The sequence below is a fragment of the Sorghum bicolor genome, chromosome 2, assembly GCF_000003195.3.
Source record: "Sorghum bicolor cultivar BTx623 chromosome 2, Sorghum_bicolor_NCBIv3, whole genome shotgun sequence".
NCBI lineage: Eukaryota > Viridiplantae > Streptophyta > Magnoliopsida > Poales > Poaceae > Sorghum > Sorghum bicolor.
This window is the reverse complement of record NC_012871.2, coordinates 8,669,334-8,697,088: the sequence shown is the minus strand read 5'-3', so window position 1 is coordinate 8,697,088 and position 27,755 is coordinate 8,669,334. Positions and strand designations below refer to the sequence as shown.

Below are 27,755 nucleotides of genomic sequence, written 5' to 3'. Positions count from 1 at the left end.
GCGGGAATTATATATGAACTGGAGCAGAACGGGCAAGTACTGAATTATATATGATTTGCCAGCTAACAGTGACCTGTTTGATACCATACGAGACTGCTGACTATATATATACGTACAACTTCTAATTTCACATGTTGGTTCCAATTTAATTTGTAGTCGTCGACACTCTTGACAAGTTGACATGCTTGGCATGCCAAGCATTTTTTTTAACAGGCACAACTATACTAGTGACATAGCATCAAAGGAAAGTGCTTAATTAATTAGCGCGCTTGCAGTGTCGATCTCTAGCAATAGGATAAACATAAACTATTTGCCGGAATCTTTTGGAATCAGATCCAGGTAATAATAAAGACATGTAGGCATGTGGCACCATGCGATCTTGCAGCCACGGCCCTTGAATTGGTGGAGTACGTACGTACGTGTTCATCAGTTCTCCTTCTCACTTGCTGCATGCTGTGCTATATTATTCTGATTTTCCTTGTCTCTGTCAGCATCTCTTCTCCCGTTGATGGCGAGTTGATGGTCTTCGACTGCAGCGTCGATCGAGTCGAGATTGCCGGAGGCAGCGTACGTTTACGCTGCTCGCGGTGATGTGAGCCCCGCCAGCATCTAGCAAGCTTTAATTTGCTAGCTTGGATCGATTATCAGGTGAGACAGCACCAACTGTCCTTTTACGTCGATCTAGTTTTGGACTGACATATATGCAAGCATGCTAGATGAGTAATTAATGGATTCAGATCATCAGATGTCATCTACATGTTGTCCACACCGTATTGGTTCCTGACACATAATTAAACACAAATTAAGGCTGATTAAAGCATCTGTACACCCATCCGCGCAGATTTACGACTCAAGCCAAAAGATCTCCGTCTTCAAAGCATACTCAGGGAAGTGCTGTGTCACTAGGTAAACCAACATATATATAGGGCAAGATGAACATTGCCACTGGGGCACTGAGCACCCTCCTCCCCAAGCTTGCGGAGCTGGTGGCGGGCGAATACAAGCTGCAGAAAGGTGTGAAGCGAGAGATCGAGGAACTCATCAAAGAGCTGGCAACCATGACTGAAGCCCTCCACACGGTGGCTGAGGTACCACCGGACCAACTTGATAAGCTCGTCAAGATCTGGGCCGGCGATGTGAGAGAGCTTTCCTATGACATAGAAGATCAAGTCGACACATTCATGTTACGCGGCAAGCCTTTAAGCCAGAAGAGGCTCATTGGTACGGTCACCAGTTTGATAAAGAAGATCAAGACTAACCATCAGATCCATAATGCTATCGAAGACATCATGGACCAGCTCAAGAAGGTCGCTCAGCGCCGTGATAGGTACAATGTTGGCAACATTATTGCTGCAAAGCCAGATATTGTGCCTGTTGATCCTCGCTTAGAAGCTATGTACAGAAGGGCCACAGAGCTGGTTGGTATTGGCGGCCCAAAGAATGAGCTAGCTAAGCGACTCTTGGAAGAGGACTGCTCATCGTCATCGAGGCAGCAATCAAACATAATTTCTATTGTTGGATTTGGGGGACTGGGGAAGACCACTCTTGCCAATTCATTGCTTCAAGATCTTAAGTCAAAATTTGATTGCCATATTTTTGTCTCGGTCTCCGTTAATCCTGATATAAAGAAGATTTTCAAGAACATCCTCCTCCAACTTGATGAGAATGAATATAGTCGCATAGATGAAGGGTGGGAAGTGAAGCAGCTCATTGACAAAACTATAGAATTCCTCAAGAACAGAAGGTACGATTCTGTGTTACACCTGCTTTTCATCATCGTAATATATATTAAGTAAATACTTTTGCTTTTTGAGAGAAGAATGAGAAAAGTATGCTTTTACTGGTGTTTTCAACTTTCATGTACTTTCACTAGCCTATAGTTATTAGAAACTAAGATTCTGCGTTCTGAGTTTTAGATTCTATATTTTGTCACACATATATGGTGCTAAAACTGTTAGGAACTACACTTTCACTTTGCATAAAACTTCTTTAGAGGCGGGTAAAACAGGTTTTCAGGGGTGGTTAGCCCAACCGCTGCAGTGCTAGCGATTGTGAAGATAAGTGATTCAATTTTTAGTCTGAAAATCAATTTTCAGAGACGGCTTTTAAAAAATATTTAGAGGGTAATAAAAATAAGAAAAAAATTAATGTAGCCGGAAGGGACGAGGACCAGCCACAGCTCACACTACCACCTCATCATGCAGTCACTTATGTCTAATTCTACGATATTATCTATTTATACTAATATATATAAATCTTGTAATCAATATTTTAGCTCATAAATAATTTTAAATGAGAAAACTTTCATCTATAAAGTTTTAAATCCCGTTGAACACTACAACTTTGATATAGAACATTTCGCCATCCATGGTCATTTGAAAAATTCAAATTTTTGAAATTCAACAACTGAGACTTAATTTATATATTTGGACTCGAACAAAAAAATTATCAACCACAACGTTCTAGATTTCACCGAGCACTACAACTTTCATATAAATTTTGTCGTCTGACTTCATTTAAAAAAAGTTATAAATTTATTTTGTGCTGCAATCATTTTTAAGGACGGTTGACTTAGTCAACCGCCTCTAAAATAAAACTGTTGTTGAAAATCACTCATTTTTAGAGGCGGTTGGCATAATGAAACCACCTCTAAAATTGATTCCTAGCAACGGTTTTATAGCTACCGTGCCTCTCACAAAGGTTAGCAGCGATGTGCTAAAACAACCGCCTCTGTTAGAAAAGGGGCGTCTCTGAAGATGTTTTGTGTAGTAGTGTTATTGTGCCATGATAAAGGTTCTCATGTTATTGTGAAGGACCAGAATGGCAACCAGAGGAGGATGAATGAGAGCCAATTAAAATTCTTCACCAAGAAGAACTTGGCCAGTGTCCCTAATACAAAGCACAATCCCCTTGAGTAGTGCTAGCCAAGATCACGTAGTCACATTGGACCTATTGGATCCTAGGAACTCGTCTGGAAAGAAATGGAAGCAAGCGAAGATGTCCAAGAATGAAACCGAACAGACAAAACTGATCTGGCTAGTTTCAAACTGTCTTGTGCGAAATTAGGTGTAATGTAATGCCTTCGCCTTCTCATGCTCACGGCTCTGTGTTATAAGGCTAGGAAAAAACCATATCATGGCGGTACATCTTGGAGTACGAGACAAGAAAGATTTATTTGCCTTTGCTAGCTCCTTACCTAGTGAGAGCAGCCACCGCCGTGACACCTGCCTCCACCACAGATGGTCCCCCTCCCTTCCCCCTCCGGCATCTCGCCGGGAGGCCGAATGGAGTGGGGATCCATCCCTTCAATGGGATTTTTAGTAAACTAAGTCCTTTAGGATTAGAGTCTCTTCATGCCAAGTTTCTTGGTATTAGGGATTTATCTTCTCCTTTAACTCAGTGACTGCGATGGGGCAGGATGGATTCATTTTCTCCATAGCAGCTCTGTTGAAGATGAGGACAACAACTACGGTGTCAGCAACATCCTCAACATGAAGACATTCATCGCCATGGAATTATTCTTTTGGTCTCTTATCCATTTAATTGTGGTTAGATCTGACCATGATAAATAAGTTTAGAGCAGTTTTCCTTATCTTGGTGGCAGAAAGAGGAAGAAGGAAGACATGGGAAAGAAGAAGTTTCTCAACTCCATTTGCAGGAATGTTAGCCGTCATTCGTTGGATATCTATTCTCAGACCATTTGTTGAGTGGTTGCTTGTGCAATCATTCATATGAATCGTCATATAGGTTTGGATTCGAGATTTGGAGCTATATATAGCATGGGTTCAATATAGATGAAGATCAGTTTCTAGGTATACATATTGTATTCCAGAGCGCTAGTAATGTGATGATGAACTTAGCTATAATCTAATATAATTCTTCTTTTATCTCAAAAAAAGACAAGAAAGATTTACATGGATAGAGAGATCAATATTAATCAATTTAGTTACCATACAAGAAAACAACAAATATGGAGCCGTATCTACATTGCCTTGAGAAATAATCCATATCACCATGAGCAACCACCTGTCACATATATATTCAAACCCCCCCCCCCCCGACAATTACAACGTAGGAGTACTAGTTAAGTTGAGATTTTTCCTGAACATCGTCATCTGCCGTGTACACAACGCCTTTGTAAAACCATTGGCTATCTGATCTATAGAACATATGAACCGAATATCTAGACATCTAGAAGCGACTTGTTCTCTCACAAAATAAAAATTATTTCAATGTGTTCTGTTCGAGCATGAAACACTAGATTTGCTAAGAAGATATTTTGCAATAATGTTGTCACATCAATGACAAGTAGCACGAGCATGCGCAATATTCTTAATTCACCAATTTATGAATCCATGTTACCTCTGCAGTAGCATTGGCCAAAGCCATATACTCAGTCTCTATGCTAGACATGGAAACCGTTCCTTGTTTCTTTGTCACACCAAGATATGAGATTATTTCTGCCAAGAATGCTGCAAAACCTATCCGGCCCAATCTGAATCGGAGAAAGCACTTACAAGAAGTGAATTAGACTTTCTAATGTGAGACCAAAATTGATAGGTCCCCTTTATATAACGGAGAATCCTCTTGACTGCCTCCCAGTGAACAGTTGTAGGAGAATGAAGGAACTGAGACACCTTATTAACTGAGAAAGAAATATCTAGATGTGTCAGAGTTAGATATTGTAGTGCTCCTACTATGCTTCTCTACCTAGTCGAGTCTTTAGACCCTAGACTGGTTCTGCTAGTGAGGGATAGTTTTTTTTAGTGCACAACAGTGTAGTAACTGGTTTGCAAAGCTGCTTGTTCACTAGCTTCAGCCTTCTCCTAAGAAGAAGAAGCATCAGTCCAAACTTATTACAGGAGCACACCCATAATTAAAACTTATTATAGGTTCAGGACTAAAGTTAAAGACGGAAAATGAAGGACCATCCACGCGATGCGAAGAACTCCATGGATCTCAATTCTAGTAGCTTGCAAGTGTCAATAATCCGTTCCTTGTCGTCATCCGAGCGCCACAACATAGCCCAAAATTGTAACCAGTGTGTGAAAGGTCCTAATATGGCTAGAGGGGGGTGAATAGCCTATTTAAAAATTCTACAAACTCACTAGAGCAAGAGGTTAGTAAATAACAAAGCGAAGCTTTTTGCTCTAGCTTTAAAGGGGTGTTTGCAAGCCACCTATCCAACAATTCTAGTTGTTAAGATCACTAGGCACACAAGAGCTATGTCACTACTTACACTAGAGAGCTACCTAAAGTTTCTATACAAGTAAGTAAGCTACTCTAGTTTGCGGGAATGTAAGAGAGAAGGTTTGATCTTTATACCACCGCGTAGAGGGGATGAACCAATCAATAAAATGAAGTCCAATCACCGGGAGAAATCCAATGAACAAACACAATGGAGACAAGCAATTTTTCTCCCGAGGTTCACGTGCTTGCCGGCACGCTACGTCCCCGTTGTGTCGACCAACACTTGGTGGTTCGGTGGCTAAGAGGTGTAGCACGAACCTCGTCCTCACTAGGACACCACAAGAACCTACCCACAAGTGAGGTAGCTCAATGACACGAGCAATCCACTAACGTTGCCTTTGGCACTCCGCCGAGGTAGGCACAAACCTCTCACAAACACCGGGAGATGGCCACGAACAATCACCAACTCGTGCCAAAGCTCCTCCGCAGCTCCAAGCCGTCTAGGTGGCGGCAACCACCAAGAGTAACAAGCAAACCCGCTGCTCAACGATCACTAGTGCCACTAGATGCTCAAACTCTAAGCAAATGCAACTAGGATCTCTCCCAATCTCACTTTGGATGAACAAATCTTGAACAAGGTGAGTGGGAAGTGTGGGAGTATGCTCACAAGGTGTATCGACAAGTTAGAGAGTCAAGAGTGTGAGCAAGAACCGGCCAAGGCCTATTTATAGAAGTCCCAACCTTCAACTAGCCGTTGGCAGTTTATCCCACAGTCTGCGTTCACACCGGACGCGTCCGGTATTGACCAGACCAGCGTCCGGTGCTCCTGACCGTTAGAAAAGTAGCCGTTGCCTCTAACACTGACAAGGCACCGGACGCTCACTTTTGAAATACCGGACGCGTCCGACCTCATACCGGACGCGTCCGGTATGCACCGGACGCAAACTCAGAGAGCGTCGCAAAACTTGAGTCAACACCGGTCGCCACACCGGACGCACACACCGGACGGTCCGGTGTGCACCGGACTCACACCCAGAGAGCTCTGCAAGAGGAGTTTGCACCGGACGCCAACTCGGACGCGTCCTAGTTCACACCGGACGCGTCCGGTGTGCACCGGACGCAAACTCAGAGAGTTTCACTGAGAAATGAACTCACCGGACGAGGCACACCGGACTCTACGCGAAAACTGTTTTCGCGTCCGGTGCCTCAACTCGGACGCGTCCGACCTCATACCGGACGCGTCCGGCCTGAACGCGCTGCACACAAAGATTTCTAACTTCTTCCCTTGCTTCCATGTGCCAACACCAAAGTGTCTCCACACTTGTGCATGTGTGTTAGCATATTTCAAAAACATTTTTCAAGGGTTACTTAGTTAGCTCACTAGGTCCTAATGCACATGCAAGGAATCCAATCACTTAGTGGCACTTAGACAACCGTTTTCACAACGAGATTACCCCTCTTAATAGTACGGCTATCTATCCTAAATGTGATCACACCCTCTATGGTGTCTTGATCACCAAAACCAAAACCCTAAGCAATACCTTTGCCTTGATCTCCATAGGGTTTTGTTTTTCTCTTTCTTCTTTTCCAAGTTGAGCACTTGATCATCTTGTGGTCATCACCATCATCACCATGGTCATCACTTGCTCCGTCACTTGGCATGTACCAACCTCATTAAGTCTACACACACTTAGTATAGAGGTTAATACTAGGGTTTCATCAATTATCCAAAACCAAACTAGGGCTTTCAATCTCCCCCTTTTTGGTAATTGATGACAACCCTTTTTACAAAGATTTTCAATAAAATTTTCTTGGATTAATTCATGTTGCTTGCCCAAGCATTTTACCATGTGCAAAGATTATGGACAAGTTTCATAAACCCAAATTGGTAGCAATTGCTCCCCCTACATATGTGCTAAGAGTTTGGATTTGAAAGCTTGCACATATGCTTAAATAGGAAATATAGGAGTCAATTTCTACCAAATGATGCTAAGGTGTAAAGAATGGACCTTTGAAGCGTGATACCAATCGGAGTTGCCAATATACACCATCCTTAGCACCATTAGTAACTAGCCATTCACAAAACTAGAACACCTCGTGAGATCAACATTATAAACAAGGTTCTAGTACCACTTGTGAAACAATTAAAGGTCTAGTTACACTACCTATGCATGCTAGTTTTTCATTTCATCAATCAAATTTACAACTAGCAAACACCACACAAGCAAGGTATCGGAGAGAAAGCTTTTAAAGCTAATGCAAATGCAAGCAACCATATGTTATGCACATTCAAATGCAACATACAAGTTTATGAGCTTGCTCCCCCTACTTGTGTGCTTCAAATTTTATTTTATCCCCTTCTTTTATCATGTTACTCCCCTATCTAAAATCTTTGGGAAATTTTCTCCCCCTTTGTCATCAATGACCACAAAAGGTGAGCTCAAATTTTAGATAGGTTAGTGTGAAACCATGTGAAGTGAGATCATTTTACCATTTTGGTCCAATCTAGATTACTTGCCTAAGATATTTAACTCGGTTTGATCCAAGGACAAGCTTCTTCACACCTCCAAATAAGGGTTATCTTGTACCATGTTGAGTTAAACACTTATAGCTCATATTCTAGATCAAACACTAGGATTGCAAGCCCACAAACATGTCATATGCTACCACTAGATTAAGTCAAGCATAGAAGCAATAGTGGTACCATACAAGCATCAAGTTCATTTGATTTTCATGAATGAGCCTAAGACATGGAAGGAATGACTAGATGCACTAAACAAGTCCTTAGCATAGGATGAATGACATGTCAATCAATTTTACCTTGCTTTGCTTGAAGGAGAGGCATGTCATATAGTGGGGGTGCATCAACACATATTTGAGAAGTCAAGTATGTTCAATTCATTCCTTAGCTTGCAAAACCTCTTCTCATCAAGTGGCTTGGTGAATATATCGGCAAGTTGATCATCGGTGCCTATACTCTCAATGCAAATGTCCCCTTTTTGTTGGTGATCTCTTATGAAGTGATGGCGGACATCTATGTGCTTTGTTCTTGAGTGTTGAACCGGATTGTTGGTGAGCTTCACGGCACTTTCATTGTCACATAGCAATGGCACTTGCTTGAAGTTGATTCCAAAGTCCTTCAAAGTTGCCTTCATCCATAGGATTTGTGCACAACAACTACCGGCCGCAATGTACTCCGCTTCGGCGGTTGATAGTGCAACACTATTTTGCTTTTTAGATGACCATGAGACAAGTGATCTTCCCAATAGTTGACATGTGCCCGATGTGCTTCTTCTCTCAACTTTGCAACCCGCATAGTCCGAATCGGAATATCCAACAAGTTCAAACTTTGCACCTTTGGGATACCACAAACCCACATTTTGTGTATGCTTCAAGTACCTCAATATTCTCTTTGTTGCTTTCAAATGACTTTCTCTTGGTGAGGCTTGAAATCTTGCACACATGCATACACTAAACATGACATCCGGTCTTGATGCGGTTACATAGAGTAGGCTTCCAATCATAGACCGATATAACTTTTGATCCACCATATTTCCACTTGTATCATTATCTAGGCTTCCATTTGTTCCTATTGGAGTGCTAATTGATTTTGCATCATCCATACCAAACTTCTTGAGCATGTCTTTTATGTACTTGCCTTGACTCACAAATGTGCCATTCTTCAATTGCTTGATTTGAAGACCAAGGAAGTAGCTAAGTTCTCCAATCATTGACATCTCAAACTCATTAGCCATCATGTTTCCAAACTCCTCACAAAATTCTTGATTGGTTGATCCAAATATGATATCATCAACATAGATTTGCAACACAAACAAGTCTTTGCCAATCTTCTTGGTGAAGAGAGTGGTGTCAACCTTGCCCATCTTGAAACCTTTAGAGAGTAAGAAATCTCTCAATCTCTCATACCATGCTCTAGGTGCTTGCTTCAAACCATACAATGCCTTTCTAAGCTTGTAAACATGGTTGGGTTTCTTGTCATCTTCAAAACCGGGAGGTTGCTCAACATAAACTTCTTCATTGACATAGCCATTGAGAAAAGCACTCTTGACGTCCATTTGGTATAGCTTGATGTTATGAGCACAAGCATAGGCCAACAAGATCCTAATTGCTTCCAATCTTGCAACCGGGGCATATGTTTCACCAAAGTCAAGACCTTCAACTTGAGTATAGCCTTGTGCTACCAATCTTGCTTTGTTCCTTACAACTATCCCATCTTGATCTTGCTTATTGCGAAAGACCCATCTAGTACCAATAACATTGTGATCACTAGGCCTCTCAACTAATTCCCATACTTGATTTCTCTTGAAATTGTTAAGCTCTTCATGCATAGCATTAACCCAATCAACATCTCTCAATGCTTCATCAATCTTCTTTGGCTCAATGTGAGACACAAAGGAGAAATACTCACAAAATGATGCTAGTCTTGATCTAGTTTGCACTCCTCTTTGAATATCACCTATGATATGATCCAATGGATGATCTCTTGCAATGTTTGTTGGTTGGAGTATTTGCACTTGATTGCTTGCACTTGGTTTATCATGAGATGATGTACTAGCTTGTTGATCTTGCACTTGTGTACCACTTGTACTAGCTTGATTTTGATCATGAGAACCACTAGCTTGCACATTAGAGGTAGGAAGCACTTGATCTTTGTCATCTTCAACATCAATCACCTCTCTTGGCCTTAAATCACCAATGTCCATATTCTTCATTGCATCGACCAATTGAGTGCCTCTCACATCATCTAGATTCTCTTCTTCCTCTTGAGAGCCATTGGTTTCATCAAACTCAACATCATGCACCTCCTCAAGAGTACCACTAGCCAAATTCCAAACTCTATAAGCTTTGCTAGTAGTGGAGTAACCAAGTAAGAATCCTTCATCACATTTCTTTTCAAATTTACTCAATCTAGTGCCTTTCTTCAATATGTAGCATTTGCAACCAAAAACCCGAAAGTATGCAATATTGGGCTTCCTTCCATTCAAGAGCTCATATGGTGTCTTCTCCATCATTGGGTGACAATAAAGTCGGTTGCTATAGTAGCAAGCCGTGTTGATTGCTTCGGCCCAAAAAGAATGACTCACATTGTACTCACTCAACATTGATCTTGCCATGTCAATCAAGGTTCTATTCTTCCTCTCAACAAGACCATTTGATTGTGGAGTGTACTTGGCCGAGAATTGATGCTTAATGCCAAATTCATCACAAAGCTCATCAACTCTTGTATTCTTGAATTCACTTCCATTGTCACTTCTCACTTTCTTGATGGTTGTTTCAAACTCATTGTGTATTCTCTTGACAAATGATTTGAAAGTTGCAAAAGCATCGCTCTTGTCACTAAGAAAGAATACCCATGTGTATCTTGTGAAATCATCCACTATCACAAATCCATATTTGTTTCCACCAATGCTTGTGTATGTGGTTGGTCCAAATAAGTCCATGTGCAACAACTCAAATGCCTTGCATGTACTCATGATGCTCTTCTTTGGATGAGTGTTGCCAACTTGCTTTCCAGCTTGACATGCACTACAAAGCTTGTCTTTCTCAAATGTGACATCTTTCAAGCCTCTAACAAGATCATGCTTGACTAACTTGTTTAATTGTTTCATTCCAACATGACCAAGCCTTCTATGCCATAACCAACCCATGCTAGATTTAGTGAGCAAGCATGTTGATAATTGAGCTTCACTAGCATTGAAATCAACTAAGTATAGATTCTCATATCTAAAGCCTTTGAATATCAAGTTTGAGCCATCTACACTTATGATTTCTACATCATCAACTCCAAATATGCATTTGAAACCAAGATCACAAAGTTGAGCTACGGATAGCAAGTTGAAGTTCAAGCTCTCTACTAGTAGCACATTGGAAATGCTCAAGTCATTGGATATAGCAATTTTACCAAGCCCTTTGACCTTGCCTTTGCCATTATCACCAAATGTGATACTATCAACACCATTGTCATCATTTGGATTGATTGAATTGAACATTCTTGAATCACCGGTCATGTGTTGTGTGCACCCACTATCAAGCACCCAATGCCTTCCTCCGGCTTTATAGTTTACCTACAAAACAAATCAATGTTTCTTAGGTACCCATACTTGCTTGGGTCCTTGGAGGTTAGTGACTAAGCTCTTTGGTACCCAAATGGCCTTCTTCTTTGGACCCACAATTGGTGTACCAACAAACTTAGCATGCACACCCTTCTCACCCTTGGTAAGCACATAACAAGAATCAAAAGGAATGTAAGGTACATTAGCAATTTTCTTGTTCTTGTTCATTTTATTGCAATTAAGCTCTAGGTGCCCAACTTGGTTGCATTTGTAGCAATACCGACCATTGCTCTTCACAAAGCTAGGCTTGTGAGTTGCAAAAGCTTTCTTGCCCTTCTTGGGGGTATAGCCTAATCCCTCTTTGTTGAGAGAAAACCTTTGGCTACCCAAGCACTTTAGCAAGCGGGCCTCACCACCATAGGCCTTGCCTAGGGCGTGAGTGAGCTTATCCACCTCTCTTTTGAGAGTCTCATTCTCAACCTTTAGTGAAGCATCACAAATGACACTAACACTAGAAGTAGAGATAGAGTTGGTGGTGGTGGATGAAGACCTACAAGAAGAGTTAGTGGCAACAACAATAGGTAGATTGGGTGATTCTTTAATTAAGTCACATGTTGTGCCCACATCACATGATACAACAACCTTTTCCTTGTTCTCTTCTAATAACAAGGAGTGAGCTTTCTCAAGCTTGGTGTGAGCCTTGCCAAGCTTATCATGGGCTTCCACTAGCCTCTCATGATTAGCATTGAGCTCATCAAAGGATTGCTCAAGAGCTTTTAACTTCTTGGCCAATTCTTTGCACTTCTTGTTTTTAGATTGAATAAGAGAATCGGCTTGTTCTAACATGTCCATGAGTTGTTCATTAGTGAATTCATTTTCATCATCACTATCACTATCATGTTCATTTTCACTTTCACTTTCATCATATTGTACCTTGTGGCCCTTGGCCATGAAGCATGAAGGAGTGTCAAAGAGTGATGGCTTGTTGTTGATAGCAATGCTTGCAAGCTCCTTCTTCTTGGATGCCTTGTTATCATCACTAGAATCATCATCCGAAGAGGCATCACTATCCCATGTCACAACATAGGATCCGCCCTTCTTCTTCTTCTTGAAGACCATCTTCTTCTCTTTCTTTTCTTTCTTCTCCTTCTTGCTCTTCTTGTCATGCTCATCATTGTCACTATTGTAAGGACAATCCGCCACAATGTGATCGGGGCTCTTGCACTTGTAGCATAGCCTCACATATTCCTTGTTCTTGGAGTTGTCCCTTCTCTTTCTTGTATGGTAGCCCTTCTTCTTCATCATCTTGCCAAATTTGCGGACGAAGAGTGCTAGTGCTTCATCATCACTATCATCATTTGAGCACTCCTCATCACTTGATTCTTCCTTCTTGGCCTTGCCCTTGTTCTTGCTCTTGGATGAAGAGCTAGCTTTGAATGCTACACTCTTCTTCTTCTTGTCATCATCATCCTTCTTCATGACCTCATCATCATCATTGTCATTGTATTGATCTTCGGTCATGACATCTCCAAGTACCTCATTTGGAGATACACCGGTCAATCCACCTCTAAAAATGATTGTTCTCAATGTCTTGAACCTCTTGGGCAAGCACATCAAGAACTTGTGAATGAAGTCCTCATCCTTCACTTTCTCACCAAGGCCCTTGAGATCATTGATGATGACTTGGAGCCTATAGAACATCTCCGGAATTGACTCATCATCCTTCATCTTGAAGTTGGATAGCTTGTCCTTGAGCATATACAATTTGGCACTTTTTACCGTTGTAGTGCCCTCATATGTTTCTTCTAGCCTTGTCCACACTTCACTAGCCTTCTCAAGATCTTTTACTTGCTCAAACACCTTTGAATCAATGCCATTGTATATTGTGTTGAGAGCCATAGTATTGCATTGCTTGTTTGCTCTCTCATTGTCGGTGGGGTTAGCCGGATCAAGAATCACAAAGTCATTTTCGGTGACTTCCCACACTCTATCATTGATTGATCCAAGGTACATCTTCATTTTTCTCTTCCAATAGTCAAAAGAGCTTGTGCCATCAAAGAACGGTGGTTTACCCCCAACATGGTTGAACACTATTTGAGCCATAATTTGAGCACCGAGGTTGTTAAGCCTTCACAAACGGTGACCACGGTTCTGATACCACTTGAAAGGTCCTAATATGGCTAGAGGGGGGTGAATAGCCTATTTAAAAATTCTACAAACTCACTAGAGCAAGAGGTTAGTAAATAACAAAGCGAAGCTTTTTGCTCTAGCTTTAAAGGGGTGTTTGCAAGCCACCTATCCAACAATTCTAGTTGTTAAGATCACTAGGCACACAAGAGCTATGTCACTACTTACACTAGAGAGCTACCTAAAGTTTCTATACAAGTAAGTAAGCTACTCTAGTTTGCGGGAATGTAAGAGAGAAGGTTTGATCTTTATACCACCGCGTAGAGGGGATGAACCAATCAATAAAATGAAGTCCAATCACCGGGAGAAATCCAATGAACAAACACAATGGAGACAAGCAATTTTTCTCCCGAGGTTCACGTGCTTGCCGGCACGCTACGTCCCCATTGTGTCGACCAACACTTGGTGGTTCGGTGGCTAAGAGGTGTAGCACGAACCTCGTCCTCACTAGGACACCACAAGAACCTACCCACAAGTGAGGTAGCTCAATGACACGAGCAATCCACTAACGTTGCCTTTGGCACTCCGCCGAGGTAGGCACAAACCTCTCACAAACACCGGGAGATGGCCACGAACAATCACCAACTCGTGCCAAAGCTCCTCCGCAGCTCCAAGCCGTCTAGGTGGCGGCAACCACCAAGAGTAACAAGCAAACCCGCTGCTCAACGATCACTAGTGCCACTAGATGCTCAAACTCTAAGCAAATGCAACTAGGATCTCTCCCAATCTCACTTTGGATGAACAAATCTTGAACAAGGTGAGTGGGAAGTGTGGGAGTATGCTCACAAGGTGTATCAACAAGTTAGAGAGTCAAGAGTGTGAGCAAGAACCGGCCAAGGCCTATTTATAGAAGTCCCAACCTTCAACTAGCCGTTGGCAGTTTATCCCACAGTCTGCGTTCACACCGGACGCGTCCTAGTTCACACCGGACGCGTCCGGTATTGACCAGACCAGCGTCCGGTGCTCCTGACCGTTAGAAAAGTAGCCGTTGCCTCTGACACTGACAAGGCACCGGACGCTCACTTTTGAAATACCGGACGCAAACTCAGAGAGCGTCGCAAAACTTGAGTCAACACCGGTCGCCACACCGGACGCACACACCGGACGGTCCGGTGTGCACCGGACTCACACCCAGAGAGCTCTGCAAGAGGAGTTTGCACTGGACGCCAACTCGGACGCGTCCGGTGTGCACCGGACGCAAACTCAGAGAGTTTCACCGAGAAACGAACTCACCGGACGAGGCACACCGGACTCTACGCGAAAACTGTTTTCGCGTCCGGTGCCTCAACTCGGACGCGTCCGACCTCATACCGGACGCGTCCGGCCTGAACGCGCTGCACACAAAGATTTCTAACTTCTTCCCTTGCTTCCATGTGCCAACATCAAAGTGTCTCCACACTTGTGCACGTGTGTTAGCATATTTCAAAAACACTTTTCAAGGGTTACTTAGTTAGCTCACTAGGTCCTAATGCACATGCAAGGAATCCAATCACCTAGTGGCACTTAGACAACCGTTTTCACAACGAGATTACCCCTCTTAATAGTACGGCTATCTATCCTAAATGTGATCACACCCTCTATGGTGTCTTGATCACCAAAACCAAAACCCTAAGCAATACCTTTGCCTTGATCTCCATAGGGTTTTGTTTTTCTCTTTCTTCTTTTCCAAGTTGAGCACTTGATCATCTTGTGGTCATCACCATCATCACCATGATCATCACTTGCTCCATCACTTGGCATGTACCAACCTCATTAAGTCTACACACACTTAGTATAGAGGTTAATACTAGGGTTTCATCAATTATCCAAAACCAAACTAGGGCTTTCAGTGTGTTCCCCTAAAAAGAACCTGCAAAAAAGTTTTTTGGGTGACCTTTATCAAAAACCATATCGTTCCTTGTGATCCATATTGCCCAGCAAAATACCGCAGCCACAGTCAATAAAAGATCATTATGATTAGAACCTCCTAGCTTTGACCAACTATTGAAAAGATGGTTCATGTTCCTTGGAGGAAAAATACCAAACAAAACAAATACAGCACGCCAAAGAAATCTGGCATAATGACAATAAAAAATCAAGTGTTGGATAGTTTCAGGTGTGCTACAAGCCTTACTCCCATTCCAATTCCTTTTAGCAAGGTTGTCTTTTGTCAGTACCACCCTATTTTTTAAGAACCAAAGAAAAATCTTAATCTTCAAGGGCACTTAATATGCCAAATTTCCTAGGTAACTTTAATTCCATTATTAACTAGGTATTTGTACATGGATTTAACAGAAAATAAGCCATGAATGGCAACAATATGGTAGTGTTTACATTCAGTGGCAGACGGCCTACCGCCATGCAGCTGATCCATGCATGTGCGGCTCCCACTGACTAGCTGTGTGTAGAGTTCCCCAAGCGATAGTGGCTCGGTGTGTGCTGGCATGGCAGAGACAACAGGGTTGATATCAGCGTCAAGGCTGGCGACGATGTAGGAGGCAATCACCTCACCTTCCAGCTTCTTTCTGGCAAATGCCATGTCATCCGCTAGGGACATCATGCAGCTGAAGAATTCCACGATTGTGGATGTGCCCTTCTGCGCCTTGGCGAGCGCCATACGAGTGTTGATGACGTGGCCACTAGATTGCGACATGCACACATCCTAGATAACTTTCCAGACTTCCACAACCATGGTGTAGGTGGTGACTTGACCAGAATTTCATGAGAGATGGAGGCAAGCAAATAATTGAGAACTTGTTGATCATTGGCAACCTAGGTATCATATTCTGGATTGGGGATCATCTCCATAATTTTGTCCACCGACTTGGCAATCTCCAAGCTAGCTCTAACTGATCAAGACCTTGGTGGTCACCACCGGTTCCAACAAAGGAGATCGCCACAGGTGGCGCACTTCATCAACCCTGACGCCCTTGTGCTAGCAAAGGAGATTGATGGACCTTGGCGCAGGTGGCTTGGAGATCCTAGGTCCATTGGAGCTCCAAAAAACCAAGGCCTTGGTCCTAATTCAACTCAAATGACTAGCCTAATAGATAAGGATGGCCCCACCTTATACAGAAAACTCTCAAGTTGGGGTTTCGTCAAGAATCTTTCAAATGATGATTTCTCGGCGAAAGATATCTATTCAAATAAGTGGCTAAAAAGTTCCCAAATGGTCATAGCACTTGAAGATCAACCGACAACAACCTCAAAACCTTCAACTTAAAGATATCCAATAAAATAACAAATAAAAAGGAGGTAGAGAATGGAGTTTTAGGGAGATGGAACTTGATATGTGATAGTTGGGCACTATGCCTTGGTATGGGAATGTTCCATGGGATCTAAAACACATAAAAATAAGGCTAATGCACCAAAAAATATGGATTTGGGAGAGGAGAACAAGAGGTGCACAAATTTGATCTATGCTTGATTACTTTTACCATGTGCGATTACAAGCTACTCCTAGCAGATCTCAAAGCTTGGATGGCAAAAAGCTTAAAACCAAGAGCCTCTCCGCTCTCTCCCTCTCCTAGATCTAACTAAAGCTCTCAATCTCTCAAATGAGAACCTAATATCCCAAGGCTTCACCACCACCAACCATATCTCATATTTTATAGGCACTTGGACTATTTGCCAAGTTGCCATTGCATGAGTACTTATTAGCCAAATACCTGTCCAAGTTTTTTTCTTGTTGATCCAATGGACCTGGCGCCTTCTTGACTTCTCGCTTTGTCTCGTTGCAAACTTTGAGATGTCGTGTACACTAATCCGCCACTCCTAGGTTTTGAGGCTCAAACCGGCCAAACACGACAGTGATGGTTTTGAGACCCAAACCGCCAAACTGTCCACGTCTAGTTTTAAGGCCCAAACTAGCAAATCCTCCTCTAGTGGTTTTGATGACCAAACCACCAAACCGTCCATCCCCTATTTTGAGACCAAACCGGCAAACCCATGTGCTTGCCTGGACAGGCGTGACTAACCAATACCGACGTGTGTCCAACTCCGCCATGATTTACGCCTTCACCTTCCTTCTTTATTTGACTGATGCCACTTCATCACCCATGTAGAGGCGTGTACGGCCTCTGCCAAGTGCCATGATGCCATCGCCCTCCTCCTTGACTTGGTCAATATCGTCTTCATCACTTATGTAGACTTGCCCTTCATGTGCCCTATGTGACACATATTCTATTCTCTAGCCTCTGGCCCTCGCTCTAAGCCATCTCATCGCCCTTCACCACTCCTAGTCCATCACACGTGGATTCTTCACTTGACCTTCTCCATTGTCTCGACCGTCTTGGTGCACCCAACACTTGCACATTCACAAGACAAGAGACATGTTGCACAACACAACTCAAGACGACACCTCTAGATAGCCATTAGCATATCAAGCACATATGAAATATGACTCAACCGGGAAAGCCTCTCACACCTCTCACACTTGTGTCAATTATTCCTCACGTCATGGGCACATCTCCACCATGTGTTCACAAATGGACAGTTGTAGAGGTAGGGAGGATATTGTTGTTGTTGTTGTATCTTCTCGATGTAATTGACTGTGGTCAATAAAACTACCTTTATCAAAAAAGTATTTTCTTGGTAATTTACTAATTACTTTGTGGGACTTTTCTTTTGAAAAAAATGGCAGGAGCTCTGCCCTTCAATTAAGAACGGGAGTAGAAAAGGTGTTTTATGTACAAATAGGACCAAAAACAGTCCAGTCGGTACAGCAGCAAGAAAGAAAAGCTCCCTATTGAAACGCTCTTGTTCTTTGCTCTATGTCGTCTTTAATTCTCGTGGCCACCTGCATCACCGTTTCATAGGCATTGTTGAATATTCGTCTGTTCCTCTCTTTCCAGAGGTTCCAGAAGATATAGATAACCATGCCGTTGAAGCGTCTTCGCTCCGGACGAGGCACTTTGCTTGTAGTTTTCTCCCACCGGTGACAAATATTTGGGGGGTCGTTCTGTTGCGGTCCCAGGAGGATGTCAAAATGTTCCCAAGCTAGAATTTGACTCCAAACTGCCTTAGCAAATGAGCAGCATAAACATAGGTGTAGCCCAGTCTCCAAAGGCCCATTGCACAGCACACACTTTTCCTCATGTGGCCAACCCCTTTTTACCAAGTTAGTCTGCTGTTAGTAGTTTTCCGTGTAACAGGATCCATACAAATACCTTGCACTTATTTTCCGCAAGTGCTCTCCAAATGAGGTCCCTTCGAAATTTTGAGAACGAGCCTCTGAATTGGGCACGGTACGCTGAGCAGGTGGAGTAATTTCCATCTGCCATCCATTTCCAGGTGATAGAGTCTTTGACACCTTGGGTGAGATGAACATCCTGGATTCTGATCCAGAGGGAGACAAATTCCTCAACGTGGGTGGCAGTGGTGATGCGATGGCCTAGGGAGCGTATCCAGTTGTCGTTACAGAGTTCCTGCTGGACTGTTCTATTCTTCCTGTTGGCTAATTGGAAGAGATTTGGGGCCAAATACTTAGGTGCTTCTCCCTCAAGCCAATTGTTGTGCCAGAAACTAGCCTTTGCGCCGTCTCCTATGGTGACTGTGGTTGAGGCATTGAACAACAGTCGATCGATGTGGCTGCAAGAGAGGTCCATCCCAATCCATGGTTTGGAGTCTTCCGTCCACTCCTGCCACAGCCAACGAAGTCGGAGTGCGCGGCCAAATCTCTCTAGGTCAGGTACCCCCAGCCCTCCCAGATCCTTTGGTCGGGCGACCGTTGGCCAATTCACCAGACAATGTCCTCCATTTGCATTCTCATCCCCTTTCCATAAGAACGATCTCCTAATTTTGTCAATTTTCTTTTTTTCCCAAGCTGACAGGGGAAATACTGTGAGGTGATAAGTTGGCATGGCCGAGAGGACTGAAGAGACGACTGCTAGGCGCCCTGCCCTATTAAGCCATCTTCCTTTCCATCCTGGTAGTCGTTGCCCGACGCGCTCAATGAGTGGCTGCACGTGGATTTTCTGCAGTGTTCTGACATGTAGCTGTAGTCTAACTACAAACTTGTTGACACCTTTTAATATCGAACAAATTAAAATTTTCATACATTAGGACTCAAACAATTGTCTTTGTCCAAAAGCTACAGGTGCTAATGATCATTGGAAAATTAGTAGATAAATTTGATTTGAAGAAATTGAGAAAAAGTAAAATAACTGTTACTCTCTTATGAGAGGAGGGACAGCTTGTTTATGGTTTCTAATAGCTACGTTAACTCCACAGTTGGTTCGTAACAAATAAATCATGCACAGTCCGCCTTCCATGTTCTGTATTAATCTTCTACCATTTTTCTAATTTAACACTGAGGTGATTATCCATGCATCTTGCAGTCACCTTGCTACTAATTTCTTATTTACAGTGCTTGTGGTGTCATAATTTCTTATGTATATGTTTTCGAGATAGACTTTTGCATAACTGCATCTTGGTTTACTAACATGCCTGTGCGTACTGTTATATATTACTAGGTGTTTGTGCGTGATTGATGATTTATGGAAAGAAACGGCTTGGGATGCTATCAAGCTTGCTTTCCAATATGGTCACCCTGGAAGCAAGATAATCATAACCACTCGCAAATGGAATGTTGCAGAACATATTTGTGGTGGTGTTTATGAGCTGAAGCCACTTTCTGATGATGACTCAAGAAAGTTGCTCTACAAGAGAATATTTGACACTGAAGATGGGTGCCCTCCTAGTTTCGTAGAAGTTGCTGGAAAAATCATAAAGAAATGTGGTGGTGTACCATTGGCCATTATTACTACAGCAAGTTTACTAGCTAGTAGAGCGATGCATTTAGAGGAATGGGAGAGGGTGAATAAGTCTATCGGTTCTGGACTTCTTGGACATAGTCTTGACGGGAACAAGATGAGGAAGATCTTAAGCCTGAGCTACAATGATCTGCCTTTTCATTTGAAGACTTGTTTGCTGTCTCTAAGCAAATATCCTGAGGATCAGTTGATTAGAAAGGATGTTTTGGTATGGAGCTGGATAGCAGAAGGTTTCATTAAACATGAGGAGACACAAGGACCTGCATGGAAAAGCTTGCTGGAGATAGCAGAGAGCTACTTCAATGATCTCATCAATCGAAGTTTGATCCAGCCAGCACAAAGTCATGCCCCTTCTGAACAAGATGGTCAGGTGCATTATTGCCAAGTGCATGACATGGTGCTTGAGCTAATAAATCACTTGTCAGCTGAAGAAGGTTTTGTTACAGTGTTGTCAGAAGATGGACAACAAGCAGGCACACTTACATCTGCCATGCAGAAGAGGAAGATTCGCCGGCTATCGCTCCATAATAACAGCACCGGATCCTATGGAGCCTCACCAGAAGCAGAAAAAGAGCAACTGTCCAAAGTGAGGTCACTTGATATCTTTGGCAAGGTCACATTGATACCGCCCCTGTCAATCTTTGGTGTCCTGCGTGTGTTGCAGGTAGATGACTGCTCTGGTCTGGATAACCATCATCTTAATGATCTTGGCAAGTTGCGTCTCCTGAGATTTCTGCGGCTACATGATTTGAAAATTGTTAAGCTACCCAAGAGTATTGGCGAGCTAGAGTCCCTGGAGACATTGGACATAAGAAAACAAGTCAGCATGCTACGGCCAAGGCGAATGGTATTACCAGTGTCCTTTGCCAAACTAAGAAAACTTGTCCGGCTACTCGCTAATGGAGTGGAACTGCCGAATGGTTTGACTCTGAAGAATATGACATCACTACGAGAGATAGTAGGCATACAGGTTACCTTGCACGCAGTGACCGAGCTTGGTAAACTGGGAGAACTAAAGGTCCTAGGGCTTTACGTGCCTAGGCCTAATGAGTCATCAAGTGACCGAGGTTGGTATGTGACATCTCTTATGATGGAACATGGGATGAGATTGCCCCCTTCTGTCAACGAATGGATTGTCAAGTGCCTACAATTGTGCCCCAGTTTACAAATATTCATCCTAGAAGCCCCACATTTTTGTCGCTATCCCGTGGATTTGATGGCGCAGTTTCCTTCTGGTCTGCGGACATTCATTTGCCATGGTGGCTACTTTGAGAAGGCATTCCCAAAGTGGACTAAGCCGCAGCTGTCCTATCTCACCGTCTTACACCTCAGTCTTCATACTGTGTGTGTACTACCTGAGCACATTGAGCAGCTTGCTGAGTTACCATCTCTTTGTTTTCTCATGATAAATTCAGTTTGTCAGTCGTATCGTGTGCAGGAGACCCTCAGCAGTTCATCTGGATTCCCGTGCTTAACGTATCTTGATCTTTGGTCTCCCAAGTTGTTCCTTAAGTTTCAACAGGGGGCTATGCCAAAACTTCAAAAACTTCGACTTACATTTTCCCCCAAATTCACTTTTGATGAGTACAATGTCTTTGATTATGGCTTGGAGAACCTCCCTTCTCTCCGTCATGTTATCATTCAGTTAATGGGGTCTGGTCGCACTATAATGGAAATGGATGATGCTATTAGGAAGGCAGTTAATGATCATCCCAACCATCCATCACTCGATTTGTTGACTAAAATATAAGATTTAAAGGTATGAGCTGACTCCTCTACATCAAGAGATAATTTTATCTATCTATTCACTCTGGCGGCAAAACAATACAACTCTAAAACAGTATCAAGTCAAACCGATCTTCAGTTTGACCAAATTTAAATATCAATCTTTATAATATGAAATATGCATCACTATATTTCTCATAGAATAAATTTTAATAATATGACTATTTTATGTGTCAGAAATTTTGACACTACATTTTTATAAATTTGATTAGTTTGACTAGCACTAGAATTGCATTTTTCTTTCTGGGTGGATGTCGTAGCTAACATATCTGTAGTGCCCATGCAACATTTCATTCGTGCTAAGCTGATGAGCTCCGTTAACCTGCACTGTATTATTCCGCCAATGTAGTTTTTGCCATGTTATGAACATATATAGATGATTCTATATACCATTTTTAAAAAATAAAGATGATTCTGACTAGCTAGTTAGCCCTCATACGACTTGTTTTCCTCTGTGCCAAATCAATTTAGATACTGTATAAGTAAATTGACCGCTCTCAAGTCTCGAGGCATTGTGCTAAGAATATATAGAAACCACGAGCATGGTGTCAGCCATAAAGCCCATAATAAAGACCTAGTAATCCTACTTGTTCTGTTCTTCATGTGTCACATTAGCTTTGTCCCAAGTCAAATATTACTATTTTTGACCTTCCATTTCAACAAATCCTTATAGTTTCATGACATGTGGATTTTCATTGTGAAAGTATTTATTATAGTTAACTCAATCTAAAAACATAAACCTCATGTCATGAATCTATATGAAGTTTTTGAAATCAATGGTCAAATATATAAATATATATTTAACTTAGGACAAAGCTAATACAATATGTAAAAAAATACAAGTATATATTGTCACCCATTGGCCATATATACCAACACCGCCATACAAGGAACACAACAAGGGCTTCTTTTTAGTATTGGGCCGGGGATGTTAATTAACCGTGGTGGCTGGTTGGTTGGTGCTACAACAAAGGAACCTACCGCTACGCTACTCAAGTGTTTGTTTTGATACCGTGAGTCACATGTGTCCATGCATGTTTGTTAGGAAAAAAATATTTATATTTTGATGCACTGAATCAAAACAAGACAACAATCATGCTAACTAAGAAATGAGTGGTCAAGCCAACAGCAATTGTTTCTTTTGTGCTACTGCTACCATTGTTTTTTCACTATTATTTGGGACGTCAGTCTACAATACCATTGTACGTACTAATGCCTCCTGCAACATGTGTACAATGATCTACTTAAACTGTTTACATTATTATGAAAGTTGTAAACTATCATTTGCGATACCTTATTACGACTTCATTCTTATTCTTGTTGTTTCTTTTGTAGGACAGAAGCAGCAGCATGTAATTTGTTACTCGTCACATTCCTTGGTCACAGGATTACGTGCTTTTCCATGAAATTTATTCCAATAAATTCAGTACCAGTATTTGTTTGAAAAATACTTTCGTCCATGTGTGTTTGTTGTATGAAATTTATTCCAATATAAAACCAGTACTAGTATTTGTTTCAAAAACTTACTGTCATCCATATACTGGGTTTGCTGTAATTGAGTATGGTCGTGATCTATTTATTAGGACTTAATTAATGGACACCTCATGTGGAGTTATTCAATTCAGAGCCCCAACAATTGTGGCTAGGCGGCTTGAGTCTTGACTCTTGAGGTAGTTTGAGTTGAGTCCTTGAGGGAGAGTATTAATAATGCAAGTTAACAAATTTTATTTGGTTTGCTTATTCCTGACAACACCCCTCCAATGAGGATAGCTTCATTAACAACACCCCTGAACCTGACGGTGAACTTCTCCTCGAAGAGTACCAAGTTCACCGCGGGCTGGCCGCAGTGGCGAAGCTTGGGCAAATTAGAGGGTGGTGCACTTGTTTTGTGGGTGCATAAACAAGTCTAATAGGTGGTGCATGTATGATAAAATTTTAATCAAATTCACTGTTTTTACAATTTTTGGTGGTGCATTTGCACCACCTGCATATAACCTACCTTCGCCCCTGGCTGGCCGTCGCTGCCGAGCAAGGTGAAGACTGTCGTCTGCGCGATGGAGGATATGCAGTGCCAGCCTGACAGCCCGTCATCTGAGGAGGATGGCAATGACATCCGTGAGGATCGGAGCCCCAAGATAACGACCAAGAAGCGTCAGATTCACCTATCCAAGATGGATATTCTGACCATCGTTTTCAGCAACCGTTCTCTGATCAAGTGCAGCCAATGGACGAGCAAACCAGGACTCCAGGTTCTGATGTCGAGGATGACTTTAATGTTGACGAGTTCGCTCCTCCAATGGAATGGAGAAAAATCCTAGACACAAGAAGAGAAATGAATGGACCAAGAACATCGTCTCGGTGTTCCTTGAGCAGCCCCTGCAGAGACAATGGCAGCCACAATGATGGATTGGAAGAACTGACAGGAAAGATGTCCCATAATTGATATCTAATGCTGCAAAGTTGATCCAGCTCCCTTCACGAGTCATCCTCTCCAGATCATCTCCATTTGCCAGCAAGGCTTTAGCTTCAACAGGGAGTACATTGTTCTTCCAATCAAACGCTGACTGATATAAGACACGTTCCCATCTGTTGTTCACCTGACTAAGCCAGGTAGATTGTGAGGTCTTGTACCGAAGCATTTCAACTTGTTCAGGCGATCCAGAAACTCTGGTATCTTCTCCTTTGGGCATAGAGAGCTCCAGTTGTGCAGCATAGTTGTTACCTTCAGTAACAGTATCCTCACATCTATCCAGCGTATACCCAGAAAGCACAAGTTGTTTCTTAGTTTCTAAAGCCTCCATAGGGCAGCAACACAAAAAGTATTTTCCACTATGAACTTCTTGTTACTCAACCACATAGTTCCTAAAGACCCAAAGTCTATACCAACTTGTCTATCTAAAACTTAAGAAAGAAAGGCCCAAAGTTGTTTAGCTACTACACAGTCAAAAAACAAATGATTGACAGTTTCTTTTTCAAAAATGTTGACAGAAATGCCAGGCAAATATATTAATATAGAGGAGGAAAGAGACAAAGTACAAACAGAAAAAAAAGGAAAACCAACAAACCAAAAGGCCCAAATAAGAGATTTAGGCCCTCAAGGCAAAAGAGGCAAACGACCTAAACCATAGGCAAAATTTCTCGTAAACGCTTGGGTCCCGCACTACACCAAAGTTGAGCCTCCTCCTTGATCTTTGCATGTGCTTGACAGTTTCAATCTTAGAGCAAAATAAACAAGTAGGATCCTTAATTTTCTTCCTGATACTCAAATTATCCCTAGTAAGCACCTTGTTTGGACAACAGCCATAAGAAAAAGTGCACTCAAGGTGGGATTTTAAGAGACCAAACAGCAGGAACATAAACTGGAGAAATACCCCTAAAATTGATGACTTTGTATAAGGACTATGAAGAATAAACACCCTGAGAATTGAACTGCCAGATCAAAGAATCCTACTCATCCGTAAAAGTAATAGTGGAAGCTAACAAAGGTGATTTTAATTCAGATGGGAGAGATTTTAGAGCAGTATCTACTCACAAATGCTTAAAATGCTAAAATCTGATGAAATTTGAATGATGTGGGATACTGGAATCGAAGAATTTTTATCCCATCCAAACAGCGTCTCTTTCTCCTCCGTGTCCGTGTGACTGTCTGTGTCTGTCGCCGCCTTCTGTCGCGTGGGTCCTCTTTGTTAGTACTTTCTCTCTGCTTCCCCGTCCGTCACTGCTCTGCTCCCGTGCACCCCGGGCATCTCCTTTGCCGCGCCACCGCTTCCCCTCGCCACCGGCGTGCCCTTCCGCCACCCTGCGCCGTGCCTACGCTCGCTATGCCGCCCCGCTGTCGCTCGTGCGCCTCCGCTGATCTAGTGCTGCGTGCCGCCGTTCTTGTGCCTTCCCGCCGCCTTATGGCCGTGCTGCCGCCGCTGGCTGCTTTCACCGACACCATTCCCTGCCGTCTGTGTACTCTACCGTTGTCCCGCGTGCGCCTGGCCGTCAGGTTTCTCCGCACGTGTTCTCACCCAGTATGCAGAATGCACTACACTACCACTATCTCCGCAGCTTCTCCGGCGAGATCGAGATCTCCCACAGCATTGGGTGTAATTTCCTCCCGCACCTGGCTTCTGTCCTCCTTCAAGTGCACGGTGAGAACCCTGGCTGCTGTTTCATGATTTCATTACTCTGTTTATCCTATGTATACCAGGTGTTTGCTTTTATGTCCATGAAGAATGAGTTGTGCTATCTCTGCCTTTGGTCACATGTGCACGGTGGTGACTTATGGTATTCATTCTATACCACCAGTCCACCACCTTTGTGTAAGTCACACTTGTACTGGTTTAAACAATTTCTTATATAAAGCAGCACGGCAGCACCAACTAAGCCAACTTCTTAATCAAAGACAGCTCATAGTTGACTTTGCACTAGTTTAAGCAATTAGCTGGTGATGATGTCGGCCATATCTTGTGTGTGATGAGTCACGGTATAGTTGGTGCCAGTCTGCCAGATCAAGTTGGGTTCCGATGGCAGGTTCACCGGCACTGACAGCTGTGTACGTGTTAAGAGGTTGCCAGATCCAGAGTTCACGCTACTCATGGTAGGATGGTATCTGCTAGGATCGATTAGGTGGGAACTTGCTATAGCTCTTGCTCCTCACGATCTATTGGTTCTACTTTTCTGCATTTAGATGTTTCATGATTTGCTAGGTTCATTGAGTAATTTGAATGTCAGCGATCCTTTGAACGGTCCTTCTGCTCTTGATACATAGCACAAGGGCTTACTAATCGTACCTTTCTACCTATGCAGACCACTAGAACCCAAGGCCTCATAAATTTCAAAATATACTCAAGAAATAGAGAAAATAGTCGTCCAAGATGGACATCGCCATGGGAGATTGGGAGCTATGAACACCATCCTTCCCAAGCTTGCAGAGCTGGTGGCAGGTGAGTACAAGCTGCAGAAGGGTGTCAAGGGAGAGATCACAGTACACCAGGGAGAGCTGACGAGCATGAGTGCCACCCTCCACAAGGTGGCTGAAGTGCTGCCGGACCAGCTATAATGAGTAGGTCGGGCCAGCGATGTGAGGGAGCTATCCTATGACATAGAAGATGAAGTCGACACCTTCATGTTGCGGGGCAAGGAGCATGACCATACCAAGCCGTTCAGCCTCAAGGGGCTCATTGGTAAGGCCATCCATCTGTACAAGAAGGCCAAAGACTAACCATCAGATCCACAGTGTTATCAAAGACATCATGGACCAGGTCAAGAAGGTCACTAAGCGTCGTTATAGGTACAAGATTGACAGCATTACTGCCAGGCCAGCTATGGTGTCGGTTGATCCTTGCCTAGAAGGTATGTACAGAAAGACAGCAGAGCTAGTTGCCATTGGCGGGCTAAAGGATGAGCTAACTAAGCGACTCTTGGGACAACACTGCTCATCGAGGCAGCAAAATATAAATTCTGTTGTTGGATTTTGAGGACTGGGGAAGACAACTCTTGCCAATTCATTGATTCAAGATCTTAAGTCAAATTTTGATTGCCGTATTTTTGTGTCTGTCTCCCTTAATCCTGATATAAAGAAGATTTTCAAGAACATCCTTCTGCAACTTGATGACAAGAAGTATAGCCGCATAGATGAAGGATGGGAAGTGCAGCAGGCCAGGAGCTCATTGACAAAATTATAGAATTCCTCAAGAATACAAAGTACGTTTCTATATTTTACCTACTTTTCATCATTACATAAATAATTATTTTGCTTTTGTAGAGAATTATAAATAGA

General features: G+C 42.7%; 1 protein-coding gene across 4 annotated transcripts in view; it reads left to right on the top strand.

Moving 5' to 3' along the window:
- Positions 367-27,755, top strand: part of LOC8078459 (putative disease resistance RPP13-like protein 3) — a 29,869-nt gene continuing 2,480 nt past the window's right edge. For 2 of the 4 annotated variants that reach the window (XM_021452168.1, XM_021452166.1), the window contains exons 1-6: positions 367-415; positions 492-648; positions 842-1,744; positions 19,904-21,962; positions 23,324-26,124; positions 26,783-27,679. In XM_021452168.1, the coding sequence (XP_021307843.1) occupies positions 933-1,744; positions 19,904-21,953 (2,862 nt within the window). In that variant the 5' untranslated portion in view covers positions 367-415; positions 492-648; positions 842-932 and the 3' untranslated portion in view covers positions 21,954-21,962; positions 23,324-26,124; positions 26,783-27,679. Of the gene's footprint in view, positions 416-454; positions 649-841; positions 1,745-19,903; positions 21,963-23,323; positions 26,125-26,782; positions 27,680-27,755 lie in introns of those variants that run through there. The other 2 variants (XM_021452167.1, XM_002461661.2) reach the window with 2 other exon arrangements.